At 39.5% G+C, this 14,457-nt stretch overlaps 1 protein-coding gene across 8 annotated transcripts in view; it reads left to right on the top strand.

Moving 5' to 3' along the window:
- The window catches only part of LOC139462503 (liprin-alpha-1-like), a 144,235-nt gene that overhangs the window by 113,363 nt on the left and 16,415 nt on the right, over window positions 1–14,457 (top strand). For 6 of the 8 annotated variants that reach the window (XM_071244264.1, XM_071244265.1, XM_071244263.1 and 3 more), the window contains exons 11-19: window positions 787–863; window positions 1,126–1,207; window positions 1,764–1,981; window positions 2,658–2,856; window positions 8,223–8,315; window positions 10,525–10,673; window positions 12,662–12,928; window positions 13,414–13,495; window positions 13,815–14,015. In XM_071244264.1, coding sequence (XP_071100365.1) covers window positions 787–863; window positions 1,126–1,207; window positions 1,764–1,981; window positions 2,658–2,856; window positions 8,223–8,315; window positions 10,525–10,673; window positions 12,662–12,928; window positions 13,414–13,495; window positions 13,815–14,015 — 1,368 coding nt within the window. The remainder of the gene's footprint in view (window positions 1–786; window positions 864–1,125; window positions 1,208–1,763; window positions 1,982–2,657; window positions 2,857–8,222; window positions 8,316–10,524; window positions 10,674–12,661; window positions 12,929–13,413; window positions 13,496–13,814; window positions 14,016–14,457) is intronic. The other 2 variants (XM_071244266.1, XM_071244270.1) reach the window with 2 other exon arrangements.

The following is a 14,457-nucleotide window of genomic DNA, read 5'->3' as shown; positions in this document are numbered from 1 at the left end:
GTGTCCCCCACCGTGATATTGCTGGAATATTGCTAAAAACGGCATAAAATGCAGTTATGTCCCTTTGCAACACCTGATCCGATGGTGGTTTTGGGGCAAACTTCGGCTCCAGTAACCCTTGATAGTGGGAGGAGCTTCTGCTGTATGTGTCTAGTAAATTTCTTTTGGGCAAGCTTGTTTGGAATCTTGGCTTATGACAGCCCATACTTTAAAGTGTTAAATCTACTAAGAAGTAAAGGAAGGTAAAGTATAGGCTAGTTTTTTTTAACAGGTCACACAGACCTTAGAAGGCATCTGGTTTGCCGAATTAATCCAAAATTCTCAGGTTATAAAAACTTTCTTTGGAAGTCATCACACTGATGTGGTTCATTTGGACCATGAATGCTTCTTTGTGTCTGTAAAAAACAAGTTCCTGCTTTTGAGACATTTCCACCTTCCTTTTTGTGAATGACCCAATTGGGGTTCTGTGTTAGGATTAGTTAACAACCTAAGCTGGTCATAGGAGGCGACAATGGTCAAACTCGGTGACTTGGTTGTTTGTGTGTCATCGTACCACGATGCCGTGTGTTGTTGTTAATGTCAATCACTAACACTCACACTCACACTCACACTCACACTCACACACTCACAGTGACGTTGACCAACAAACACAGGCTCACACACTCACAGTGACATTGACCAACAAACACACACACGCTCACACACTGACACTCACACTCTGATCACCTGAAACTAACACTGTTGAAATGTAGGTTTGGTATGTCTCTCATTATGTGTCTATTCCAGGAACGAATCAATGAGGACCTGCAGAGATACCGGAAAGAGGTGGAGATTCTCCGAGCTCAGATTGAACAAATTATGAGGTACGACATTCATCTGAAACTCAAATAAGCAAACAGCGAAACCATGGACACCACCTCCTGAGTTCCAAGTTCAGAGTGTAATTTGAGGACCCCAGGGACCCCTGGATTTCTAAAAGTTGTGTTATCAGTCAGGTTTTATCGACTTAAATGTCATATTTATTAAATACTAAAGTATGATTTATATAATTCCAACAATTATATTTAAGCAGATACTTATCTCGTTGCTGTTATTATTGCTGAAGATGATGGTGTTTTCTTCCAGGACGGGACTTGGAGTGGAGGAGAGCGTGTTGAGGAGAGTACAGCGTGGTCGGGAGCAGGCACTCCTAGAGGACCAGTCCAAGGTGGGGAGAGGAATGGTGATAGGGGTAGTGGGCCAATCCAAGGTGGTGTTAGGGGTAGTGGGCCAGTCCAAGGTGGTGATAGGGGTAGTGGGCCAGTCCAAGGTGGTGATTGGGGTAGTGGGCCAGTCCAAGGTGGTGATAGGGGTAGTGGGCCAGTCCAAGGTGGTGTTAAGGGTAGTGGGCCAGTCCAAGGTGGTGTTAAGGGTTGTGGGCCAGTCCAAGGTGGTGTTAAGGGTTGTGGGCCATTCCCATATGGTGATAGGGGAAGTGGACCAGTCAAAGATAGTGATAGGGTGGAGGACCAGTCCAAGTTGCAAATAGGGGTCATAACTGATGCAAGGCATATAAAGGGGTGACAGACCTGTCCAAGGTAGGAAGAGGGGTGGTGGTCCAATTAATGTCTGGAAAAGGGTTGATTGACCAGTCCAAGGTAAGGAGAGGGATGGTAGACTGATAATCACTTGCAAAGGAAAGATGTCACTATTTCTAATAAAACGTGCCCAAGCACATGAATTAATATCTTTTTTTAAGAAATTTTGACATGGCATCCCAACAGGTTAACACGCTGAATGAACAAGAATGGGAGAAGCTACAACAAGCACATGTGCTGGCGAACGTTCAACATGCATTCGATACATCGGACACCGAGGGAACAGATGATAACGAGTCAATATTCGGAGCTGTGGATCTGCTGTCTCCTACCGGACACACGGACGCACAGACCCTCGCCCTCATGCTACAGGAACAGCTGGATGCAATAAACAATGAGATTAGGTGAGTTGTCTCCCCTTGTCCCCAGTCCTCAGGGCTGCATCTTCGGGCAATTAGGGGAAAAAAGGTCTAAGGCACTGCAACAAACTTTGCAGAGTTGTATTCCTTATCTGTGCCAAGATCCAGCGACACCATTATCATGCTTGTGAGTTTCACCAAAGTGGCTAAAGTCTCCCACATAAAGCTGACATGTTCTTAGCTGTCCAACTCACCCCTACTCACTCTCCTTAAAAAAAAACACTGTGAGAATTGTGGTTTAGAATCTGATTATTTACAGTATTGATGTAGCTGGAAAATTGCTGACTGTGACAACAAACAAACAAACTTATGTTGGCTCTATATGGCCATTATCATTATACCCTCGAAGATCCAGTTATAATTGATCTTCAGCAACCCATGCTTGTCGTAAGAGGCGACAAACGGGATCGGGTCAGGCCTGCGTGGATCGGTGCCCATGACATCAGTCACTGAATTCTCTGATCCAGACTCGATTATTTACAGACTGCCGTCCTATAGATGGAATACTGCTCAGTGCAGTGATAAACAACAAACAAACCATTATTATTCTCCATTTGGAACTGCCCCTTTACCTTCGTTTTGAAAATATCTGATATTCTGTTCCGAATGCTTCCTTCACTCGTATCGACTCTTCCCGCTAAGAGACCCCGTTTTGTTGCAGGTTAATACAGGAAGAAAAGGAGAGCACCGAGCAGAGAGCAGAAGAACTGGAGAGTCGGGTAGGAAGCGGGAGTCTTGATGCTATAGCTGCCACCAGGTGGCCGCAGGGCTACGAGCGCTCGTCTCCCCCTCTCAGCGGGCGCTCAACGCCCACGCCCAGAACATATCAGTCGAGAGATATTCTCCAAAAATACCACACCGTAAGTCCGTGGCCGGGCTAGCTGACGGCTAGCATACTCACTCATCGTGTCATCAGCGGCCGAGCGTGCGTGTGTGGTGGCCATGAGTGGAGGGTGCGAGCGAGAGTGAAGACTGTGAATCTTCCCAGCACTGTGCTATTTTTAGTTCTTCCCCTCCTTTTGGTTTGTTTCTGGCATGCCTAATGGCCCAGGTGACGTGGTGACAACGAAAGAATCTAGAATTAATCTTAATCCCCTCACGTCCATAGTTCGTACCTATAGTCAGCAGTCATTTTTAAAAACATACATGTGTGATACTTGTCCTGTAACAGACTGTTTCCGTATTTGGACATGATTAATTGCTTAAATAATCGTGTGAACTGTGGCCCCCATTGCTAAATTTGGTAGTATTGTCAACTAATACTAAAATAAAGCGTATCTTGTGATGCATGCGTTTTGTAAACGTGCATTTTCACAATATGTTTGGCCTATATCAGCTCATACATGTATGCAGAACATATGACAGGAATACTGTGGATGAAATTTGGAAAATATCTCTCTGGCGTATAGATATAATACTGGTCAGTTCATGGTGTATCGACCTTAAGTGGTAAAGCAAATTTGCTTTGTCATTTAGCGATACTGCTCGAGTTAACTATTGTGCATGTTGAGATTTTTTCATTGATTAACACAGTTGTATTAATAATGTATTTTAAAACATTGTATCTTTGTTGGCTGTTTGCAAATAGTTGAGTAAATTTTGGCTTTTTTGCACTAATATATGGTCATTAGAAAGCTTAATGTTTGTCTTAACTTATTAATTAACTGCTACACACCAGAATTGTTTTTGAATTATTTGCTTAGAGATGTTGGGGTGGTTGTGTAGATTTAATGACCAACATCTTTGGATATTAATTTGCTAACAACGAGTCTATTTTGCTATATTTGCGTTTCAGACATGCGTCTCGCTTATGCTTGAGTCACCTCCCCTCCCTGCCCATTTTCCCACCCCCAGTCGCCAAATGGTCACATGCCATTTTCTCAAGGTTTCGTTTCTCGTGTTGTACTTTGGTTCAGTATTTTGTGCCATACTTACTCATTTTTGTTCTAATTTTTTAAAAGAAATTTCAGTTTAGATGGAAATAATTATTTTATTGCAACAAAATTGACCAGATGTTTTAGTTGAAATTTGACTTTATTTACCTGAATTTATTTACCTGAATACTTACACCTCGCTGCTGGTCGCACAGGATCATAATCATCTTTCATCATTTTTCTTGATTTTCATTTATTTTATGCATATTTCAATTTCAATTTGATTCTTACAAACGCATGCGAGCATGTTTTTCATTCATTTAAAGGTTCTTTGTATTTTGGGACATTAAATATTATCTTAAATAATTAAATGCATGCCTGAATTTTTATTTAAAAAAAATATCCTTCAGTTTGAATTTGTTTTGGTGACCTTGAACTTGTCTGAAGCATGACTTCCTGACTTTGACCTTTGACCTCGATGTTGTATGTGGCTGTTGTGAGAGGGTGCTCATCTGTGTAGCATGCTAGCACTCTACTATATCATCAGACTCACATTAAGAAATATGCCATGCAGGTCTGGTGTCTACACAGGTCCATTGTAACTCATGGATTGTTTGTGCCTGGAGTATACGTAATGCTCATAGCTTGGGACTGTTGAAAAGTGGGAAATAGGGATGCTGATGGAAAAAATAAAGGGAACATTGCTGAATAATGGTTAGCCTGCAATGAATGAATTTCGATTTTCATGAATTTTTTTTTTTAAAAATTAAAAGTGAAAGAGGAGGCATTATATTGGTTTTTTTTAGTTTTTTTAAACAAACTGATCTAGCTGCCTGTGTATAATACTGTCAACAGAGGTGGTTCACATGGAGCGCACATTTGAAAAGTCTATGTATTTCATCAAGTAATGAATGAAGTGAACAGTTTCTTCATGTGTAGGTACTTGGGTATAATGAAATATTGTGGGTGATGTTTTGTAGCGTGGCAGGCGGAGAGAAATATCTAATAATTAATTTATAATGGCCTTGCAGCTGTAACCATCTAAATGTTTTAGCTAAAATAATCAGTATAATATACCACTCAACATTTGATAATCAACATTTGATAATATAATCAGATATGCCATCCTATTTAAATAGAACCATGTTGTTTATCATGGAAAGATAAAAAAAATAGTTATCAATCTTCAAAGAAAGCAATAACATTCAACAAATCCCAGTATCGCAATAAAAAAATAATTATTGTTTCCCAATGTGCTTGCCGAAGACGATGCAAGATAAAATCCTGAGTTGAAGTCCGTTTGGTGTAGAATCGGGGATGTTCCTGGGATCTCATATTGATCAATGTCACTATATGTGAATGCAAACTGTGAAGATCCAGGGTAGAATAGGTCTTCAGCTACCCATGCTTGCCGTAAAGGCGACTATGCTTGTCGTAAGAGGCAACTAACGGGATCGAGTGGTCAGACTCGCTGACTTGGTTGATGCATGTCATCGTATCCCAATTACGTGGATTAATGCTCATGATATCAATCACTGGATTGTCTGGTCCAGACTCGATTATTTACAGACCGCTGCCATATAGCTGGAATATTGCTTAGTGCAGCGTTAAGCAACAAACAAACAAACAGCAAAGCAATCATGAATATGAATGATGAATAGAGCCAATTGATTCTGGTCCTTATACAAGAGGAGATGCTATTGTGATGTATCTGTACCTGTCCATGATAAAACGTTGCACAATGTTCATGTAGATCGCTTGCAAGTAACACTATTGTCATCTTTGCTTCAAAGTAATGGCTTAAACCTTATACACTCTGTGTCTATATGAGTATGATGCTGCTATGTTGAGGTGTTACCATGGTTACTGGTTTATTGTCAACAGGGTTTTATAAAAGATAATTCTTGGAATTGGCGAAAACAAATATACCAAAATTAACTGATGAGAGCGGGATAGTTTGAACAGTTGGGCAGAAAGGTTTCCATTGTCTCATGTTAGTGATATCTCAAGTTATCAGGTATTATAATCAATTTATAATCACTTCTTTTAGTTCATGATCAGAAGGTTTACTAATTTTGCGAGTTTGGATGAAAAAAAAGTATTTCAGAGATAATATTTTCATCAAGACCTTTTAGTCACACATGCTGATAATGATTACCGATTCATTTTGGTAATTACTAATTTGACACACCAATTATCGCAGATATACCTATTTGCCTCCATTTTGGAATGTAATCACCTGTCATAGTACCCCAACACTGGGATTCTCATTTATGCAATCAACCACAGGTTTTCTAGCTAAGGCTTGAGAACTTAAAGGCCCTTGTTACGGTGGGAATACTGAGGCATAAAACAACATTCACCCAGTCAATCACTGAAATTTTAAGAAATCATAGGCAGTATTTGTAATGGTGATGGGGCGTGATGCTGAAGACCCGTGATTTGATTCCCGACATGGGTACAATGTGTGAAGCCCATTTCTGGTGTCCCCGCCGTGATATTGCTGGAATATTGCTAAAAGTGGCGTAAAACCATACTCACTCACTCACTCACTCACTCACTGTAATGGTGACTATGGCATAAAACAACATTCACTCTGTCGGTGATACGATAGACCATAAGCAATATTTTGTTCAGCCATAAGGATTACATAATATGACTCCATAATAAGGTCTTTTTCATATGCATGTAAATTTTAGGTATATATCCTACATCGTGACCAATCCTGAAAATTGTATGGTACTGGCTAGGTAGTGTACATGGCATATTTCTTAAATCGGTATTTAATCATCCATATCACGCACTTTTGTCAGTATATATTGAATCTTGCACTATAAGAACTTTTTATCGCTTGCCTATATTCTAGCTGTTAAATATATAGAACTCAAGGATATAACTGCATAATCAGTGCATAATAGAACATAATATTTACGAGCTTTGCAATGTTTTCATTGTTTTTCATAGAAGCTTTTTGAATGTTTATGATGTGTGTTACTAATTCAAACCTAAATATATTTTTGCAAATTGATCATTTGAGATTGAGAATATTAAAATAATTATGAATACAAATACATATAAAGTATTAAACAAATTGAAAAAATACTTTTGGTAAATTATTTTGTCACAAAAGAATGAATTAAAAAATGTTATTAACTAGTAACATGCATGATAAACCTGCCTGCTTAGATAAGGATATACTTATATGTATATGTATATTTATATATATAGCCACACAGAGTCCTGCCAGCCACTATCAGCATGGGGGAAGGGGCAGGTCGGTGGGGTAAGGGGCAGGTCGGTGGGGTAAGGGGAGACAACTCTTATTGGCCCCCCGTGTTACCAGATAGAAGTTAGGACCATACCACATAGCTGTCAGAGTGCTACGACTCTCAGATCTTGAATTGTGACCCTCTGTGAAACGGAGCCGTTTTCTCTGTGTAGTCAGATCATCATTAACTGATAGATTGCTTGACAGCATAAAATGTGAATTAGTTTTGAAAGACTTATATCAGTCTGGGTCTGTAAATTTAACCCGAGCATACCCCCTTTAAGAATGACACCTTCTTTAAATCATACACCATAATGTTTGGTTTCAAAAGATTTAAAAAAACAGTGTTTCATATATGGCTTCAGCTTTTAAATAACTTTTAACAGAGGAAGAATATTTTCATTTTGCGGTCAGAGAGCCTCTTTTCTTGATATAATGGAGGTGAAGACACGACACCTTTTACAGATGACAATATCTTTATTGTTTGTTGGAGTGTTTTGGGTCTGTTTCTTGCCCCGTCATCAAGTGGTGTAGTGGCATGATGGATGGACCAGAAGGTGCAAAAAATTGTTAAAATGATGAAGTTGTTATTCATAAAAGTGTCTAAATGCCTTTCAAAGACTTGACATTAGGGAGGGTGTTGTCTGTTTATGCCCCATGCTGGTAGTGTTATGCCCTTTTGCAGCGTCTCTGATGAAATATAATCATAGTTAGGTTGCACTGTAAACACTGCATCCCAAGCATGCATTATACCGTATAATTCTCATCTGGGGGATACCAATGGCACAAAAGTTCCACCTTCGTCATTAATATTTGTAGAGACCAAACAAACAGGCTCTGCCTGTTCTCGCTGAAGTCTTTGCAAAGAGAATTCAAACAATAAACCTCAATCATTTTAGGTCTACTCTTACACAGTTGTTTTGCATGAGATTTGCAAAATTGACACTAAAAGTTCAAATGTATTTGATTGAGACAAAACAGATCGTGGAGATCAAGCATGAGCGATAAGGTTGGTATCTCCCAGTGCGAGATACAGGCATCTCCCAGCGTGTGGGATAACGTGGACCTTTTCCTGTCATTGTAGGCACCAGCGGGTATATCTGCCTCCCACTTGTACACCTATTCCTCATCTAGTCCGCAATTGGCAACATCTGCTGATTCCGCAGCAGCGCAGCAGGTATATCGGATATATATTGTCTCACTCAGCGGGAGATAAGTAAATATCTCAGAGCCGGGGTAAAATGTCTCACTCAGTGTATGTCAGGGTAGAGGTGGATCGTCTCACTCGGTGGGAGATATATAATGTATCTCAGAGTAGGATTGAATTTATCAGTGTATCTCAGAGGAAAGCTGAATTGTCTCACTCGGTGTATCTCAAGGTAGAGGTGGATCGTCTCACTCGATGGGAGATATATAATGTATCTCAGAGTAGGAGTGAATTTATCAGTGTATCTCGGAGGAGGGGTGAATTGTCTCACACAAAAGACGATATTAATATTGTATCTCCGGGTAGCGGGGAACAGAGGGGGATCTCATGTGATGGTGATGAATAACCATATCACAAGAAACGGGAGAATGTGTTTCATCTTTGAAAGATCACTTTTACTCAGGGCAGAAAGGTTCACGTCTCATTCAGTGAGAAAAAATAATTAGATCTTAAGGCAGAAGAAATCTTATTTAAGGGCTAAATTACTTATGAGTCTTCATGTCTCTCTTTTGGAAATAAATAAATACATTGGTAAGACATTATCTCATATCATGTGAGATGTTTCATGGAAGTAGGGAATAAAAGATATATAGCATCAGATGACAGATATTGAATCCTTCAGTTAAATGAGGATGAGGGAGCAAGAGTTTGTAACTATATTATTTTTGAAAAGAAATAGGAGATGAAAACATTAATGCTAATGGAGATCGATATGTGAAGCAGATTGCATATCTCAATCGGTTTAAAAACTGAATTAATAATTTTCCAAAACAATTACACGAGTTCATGTGTAATGATTTATATATGTTACAAGTTTCAGTATAATTCAACACAATTTCAAAAAGACTGAGGTCAAAGGTCATATTTGCATTAAAGATATTAAGATATTTTGAAACCGACATATTTTTCTTTTCATAAAAAAAAAAGCCTATCTGAGTTGTGTACAGGAAAATGGCTGCACAATGTGGAATGTGGCAACTATTTCACGCATGGTTAAATTCTGCAATTGATGTTTTGAAATAAATAAATTTTGTTTTCTGTAACAATGTTGTAATATTATTTTGCAGGACTATATAGAACTAGTCACACAGTTTAGTTTCACCTGTCTAGAAGATTAGATGGGTCCGCCCAGGGACCTCGCTCTAGAGCCTAGAGTAGCTCTCTGTACATCATAGCTACAGAGAACATCCTCCATTTCTTAAACCATTTTATCAGTAGAAGTGCAAACAGGCCAAGTCAAAGTAGACGCAAGCTGTCAGACAAAAATCAATAAGTGATTTAATTTTTCCAATTGAAATCCAAGGGAGGGAACTGATGAAGTGGTCATTATTGTTGCTCTGAAGCCGGTTTGCCCTCTGAGATGTTTGGACTTAGTAGCTTCGCTATATCGCTGTAGTCACCATTGCTGTGTAGCACAGATGGGAGGGCAACTCATTGGCTTGGCCATATGCTTCGCAAATAAGAGAAATGCTTTGGGAAGGTTCTAAGGCGTTACCATAGCGATTATGGCAACAAGGGTTGGTGTATTCTAGACTGGTTGATTGGTTGTAAGTGGCAAGAATTGTTAAAGGCATGCTTTTTAGACACTTTTTAAATGTCAAGAAGAGTGAAGCAAATGTGTGTCTGAGAATAGGAATTAACATTTGTCTCAGTGATTTCATATGTTTTATTATTCAACAAGTAAGCACTTCATGATGGGGTCACCTGGATATTAAAAAAAATAAATTTTGAATACAAATTTATTTTATTTTTTTATTATTGTGAAAAGTGAAAATATTTTGGTATGCCTTTAAGAGTGTTTGCCATTATGCCGATAACTGTAGCTATGGTCAGCTTGGTAGGTCAATACATAGTGACAGTCGGTCACATCGCAGCCAATGTAACAGGGTACATGAAAATACATTGTGTCAAATTGTTACTGTATCTTAACACATTTTTTTTTTCAGAAATCTGTGATATAAATAATGTAACATTTTATTTTCAGCATTATATTTTTGGTGTTAGAAATTGTATATATTCATATGTAATACCATGTGTAGTGTTGTTTATTATAAATTGCGGATGATTTGATGGAGAATATGCTAAGATTATCTCTGTTTGTGAAGGTAACATGTTTGTGTGATAAGAATGAAGGAAAATTTTAAGGAAATTTTACACACCCATGTTTTCGTCTTTGAAGCCCCAGTACAGTCGTGATGACACAGCCCTCAGCAGTAAGGATGAAACAAGGCAGATTAAGTGCGAGTCTAGTCCACCGACCCCAAGGTCACTGAGGTTAGAACGGGTCGCCAGAGCACTAGCTCAACAAAGTGCTGACAACTCACCGGTGTAAGTGCCTACAGATAGCTTCTTTGAAGATTTTCTATTTTGTCAATTGAAATGAATTTTGAAAAACGGATTATGCATAAATATGACTTTTCATGGAACGGGTAGATATTATTTGAATTAGAAAATTTGTCTTAGTATGTAGAGGAGATGTATATCTTTACCCTAATCATGAACCTCTAGATCTACCCCTATCACAACTGTCAAGAACTACTGGTACACATCTACCCATAGTACCAGACCCATGAAGATCTAGGTTAGAATAGCTCTTCAACAACCCTTGCTTGTTGTAAGAGGCGACAAAGGGATCAGGTGGTCAGGTCAGGTTGGTTAATGCATGTCATATTATCCCAATTGCATGTATCGATGCTGATGTCAGTTACTGGATTGTCTAGTCCCGATTATTTAAAGACCGCCGTCATATTGCTAGATCATTGCTGAGTGCGGCGTTAAACAACAAACAAACAAGCATCGTACCAGATATAGGTCACTGGCAGACCCAGAGGGGGGTGAAAAACCCCCTTTCTGTCACACACATTACATGTTAACTGCACCCTCACCGAAGTCACTTCATCACATTGCACCCCAACCCCTTTTTCAAAATCCCGGACCTGCTATTATAGGTAATCATTTCTTATTAAGGGTGCACGGTATTACCGTTATATGGGTATATTGAGGTACACTCTCTCCACAATACGTATCACAATATCATTCTTAAATGCTGGATGTATCGGGCGATTTCAAAAATATTATCATGTGTTTAATCTTATACACTTGCCAAATACCCAAAGCGTGAATCCGGAGCGTGCATTCATGCCTATTTATTGAATCAGTAAACATTATGTTGTACAATAATCTTGTTTTGTTCCATTTATAAACTTCAATTCAAAAACTGGTGTTTCAAATTGATTCTGAATTCAAAATTAAGAATTATGCATACGTATCACAATATGTCCTTGTGCATCGTAAAATGTTGGGATGCACTTTAAAACTCCAATACCCATCCCTATTTGTTATAAATAAATGTCCGTGGTTCATAGCATCATTTATTTGTTGAGCTATATGCCGTGCTCAGCAATATTTTAGCTATCTGACGTAGATCTGTAAATAATCAAGTCTGGACCAATCCAGTGATCGATGTCATGCCAAGTAATTGTGACACAATGACTTGCAATCAACCACGCCACCAATCCTGACCACACAATTCCATTCAATCACCTCTTACAACAAGCATAGGTTGCTAGGACCTATATTCTTACCCGGAGTGCCCACGGGGAGACAAGCATAGCTAAGACCTATATTCTTACCCGGAGTTCCCACAGGGAAACAAGCATAGGTTGCTAGGACCTATATTCTTACCCGGAGTCCCCACGGGTAGACAAGCATAGGTTGCTAGGACATATGTTCTTACCTGGAGTCCACACGGGGAGACAAGCTTTGGTTGCTAGGACCTATATTCTTACCCAGAGTTCCAACGGAGAGACAAGCATAGGTTGCTAGGACCTATGCTCTTACCCGGAGTCCCCACAGGGAGACAAGCATAGGTTGCTAGGACCTATATTTTTACCGGGAGTCCCCACGGGGAGACAAGCATAGGTTGCTAGGACCTATATTCTTAACCCGGAGTCCACACGGGAAGACAAGCATAGGTTGCTAGGACCTGTATTCTTACCAGAAGTCCCCACGGGGAGACAAGCATAGGTTGCTAGGACCTATATTCTTACCCGGAGTCCCCACGGGGAGGTAAGCATAGGTTGCTAGGACCTATATTTTTACCCGGAGTCCCCACGGGGAGACAAGCATAGGTTGCTAGGACCTATATTCTTATCCGGAGTCCACACGGGGAGACAAGGTTTGGTTGCTAGTACCTATATTCTTACCCGTAGTCCCCACGGGGAGACAAGCATAGGTTGCTACGACCTATATTCTTACCCGGAGTCCCCACAGATGTTTTTGTTCTCATGTGTAATCAAGAGTTATTTCCCTTTCAGGTGTAGCAAACTGCACGAACTTACTCACGGGACAGCAAGTCCGATGGGGAGCGTGCACAGCAGTCAAGACTCACTACACAAGCATACAAAAAAGAAGGGCTTGAAGAGTTCGCTAGGGAGGTTCTTCAGTAAGAAGGAGAAGCAGAAACCCAAAGAAGCGATGGGGTTGGAGCGTGGTGCTACGGCCTTCACCGATACAGACGGGAGCGGGGACGCACTCACTCTTGGGCTAGGACAATCAGAATTTGATAGGAGGAAAAAGAAAAAGTAGGTTGAGCTTGTTTTTGAACATGGTTTGGGAGGAGTAGGTTCTAAGCTGCTGGTTTATGAAGGACAATTGAGCTTCTCAACAGGTTTTGGTGTGGTTAGGTACTGATCATTTGATATTCTGGAGCTTCAGATTTATTTATTTTAAATATTTTGTACTAAGAAAACTAAAATTGTTCACATACTGTCCTGAAAAGAATATGTGGTGAAAAAAAAAAATATTCAGCTTCCTTTCAAAGAAATTGTTTTTGGGTGTTTTGAAGCATTGACTGAAAAATATCCTGCCTCAAACAAAAATCCAATGGTGTTTTCGTTATCTGTCATGGCGGCTTGCACCAAATATAGACAGCAGGATGGTTATGAAATAACAGTTTGACATAATGTTGAAGTTGGCATGTCTGACATTGATGCATTTGTCCCACATATTAAGTCAAGTTTTGGGTGATGATCATTATAAGTAGTCATGAGGAATGTTGTATTTTCAGACATGAGTTGTTGGAAGAGGCCATGAAGGCAGGCACCCCCTTTGCCTTGTGGAACGGACCAACTGTTGTAGCCTGGTTAGAAGTAAGTGACAGTTCACTAACACTCACACAGGAGGATGTAGCGATGCAACGTTACTTGCGACGTTTTTTTGTCCAATGCTATACCATCTTGCTGAACCGTTGAGATTGTATATTTTAGTTGGTTTTATAGTTAAGTCTGGTTTATGCAAATGTGATTGTGCGAGTTTGTTAGATTAAGAAAAATGAGTGTTTTTGTCAGATATTTTTCTTTTCATAATTTTTGGATGTACAGTAGGAATAAGACTGTCATACTAGTGTCCCAACAACTGATTGTGTGTTGTTTCAGCTACTAGTGTCCTAACCACTGATTGTTGTTTCAGTTATGGGTAGGGATGCCTGCGTGGTATGTAGCAGCGTGTCGAGCCAATGTCAAAAGTGGAGCTATCATGTCTGCATTGTCCGACACGGAGATTCAACGAGAGATCGGTATCAGCAATCCCTTACATAGGCTCAAACTCAGACTAGCCATTCAGGAAATGGTTAGCCTAACAAGTCCTTCAGCGCCAAAAACTTCACGAACAGTAAGTGTGAATTCTTGACAGATTACGTTTTGAACAGAATTTATGACTTCATCGTCCTGTGATCATTTTATCAGTACTATGTCACAAGTTGTTTATGGTTTGTCAGAATGATAAAAAATCTAAGATTTGTCAGAATGATCAAACTTCTATGGTTTGTCAGAATGATAACAAATCTAAGCTTTGTCAGAATGATCAAACTTCTATGGTTTGTCAGAATGATCAAAAAGTATCAGAAGAACAAGTAATAATGGTGTTCTTGTTTGCATGTTTCTCTTCGTCTGACAACTACAATTACCGTATTCAACGTAATAAGCGCCCAGGGTGCTCTCAAAAATAGAAATAGGGGGCCCTTATTAGAATAAAATTTTGACTGAAAGATCATGAATTTCATGGTTTATACTGACAGCCTGAAATGATACAAAAGAAAAGTCTGTGCATATTA

The sequence above is a fragment of the Haliotis cracherodii genome, unplaced genomic scaffold (assembly GCF_022045235.1).
Source record: "Haliotis cracherodii isolate W230 unplaced genomic scaffold, xgHalCrac1.p SCAF_15, whole genome shotgun sequence".
NCBI classification, from domain to species: Eukaryota; Metazoa; Mollusca; class Gastropoda; order Lepetellida; family Haliotidae; genus Haliotis; species Haliotis cracherodii.
Note: the sequence above shows the minus strand (reverse complement) of the source record. Positions and strands in the feature narration are given on the sequence as shown.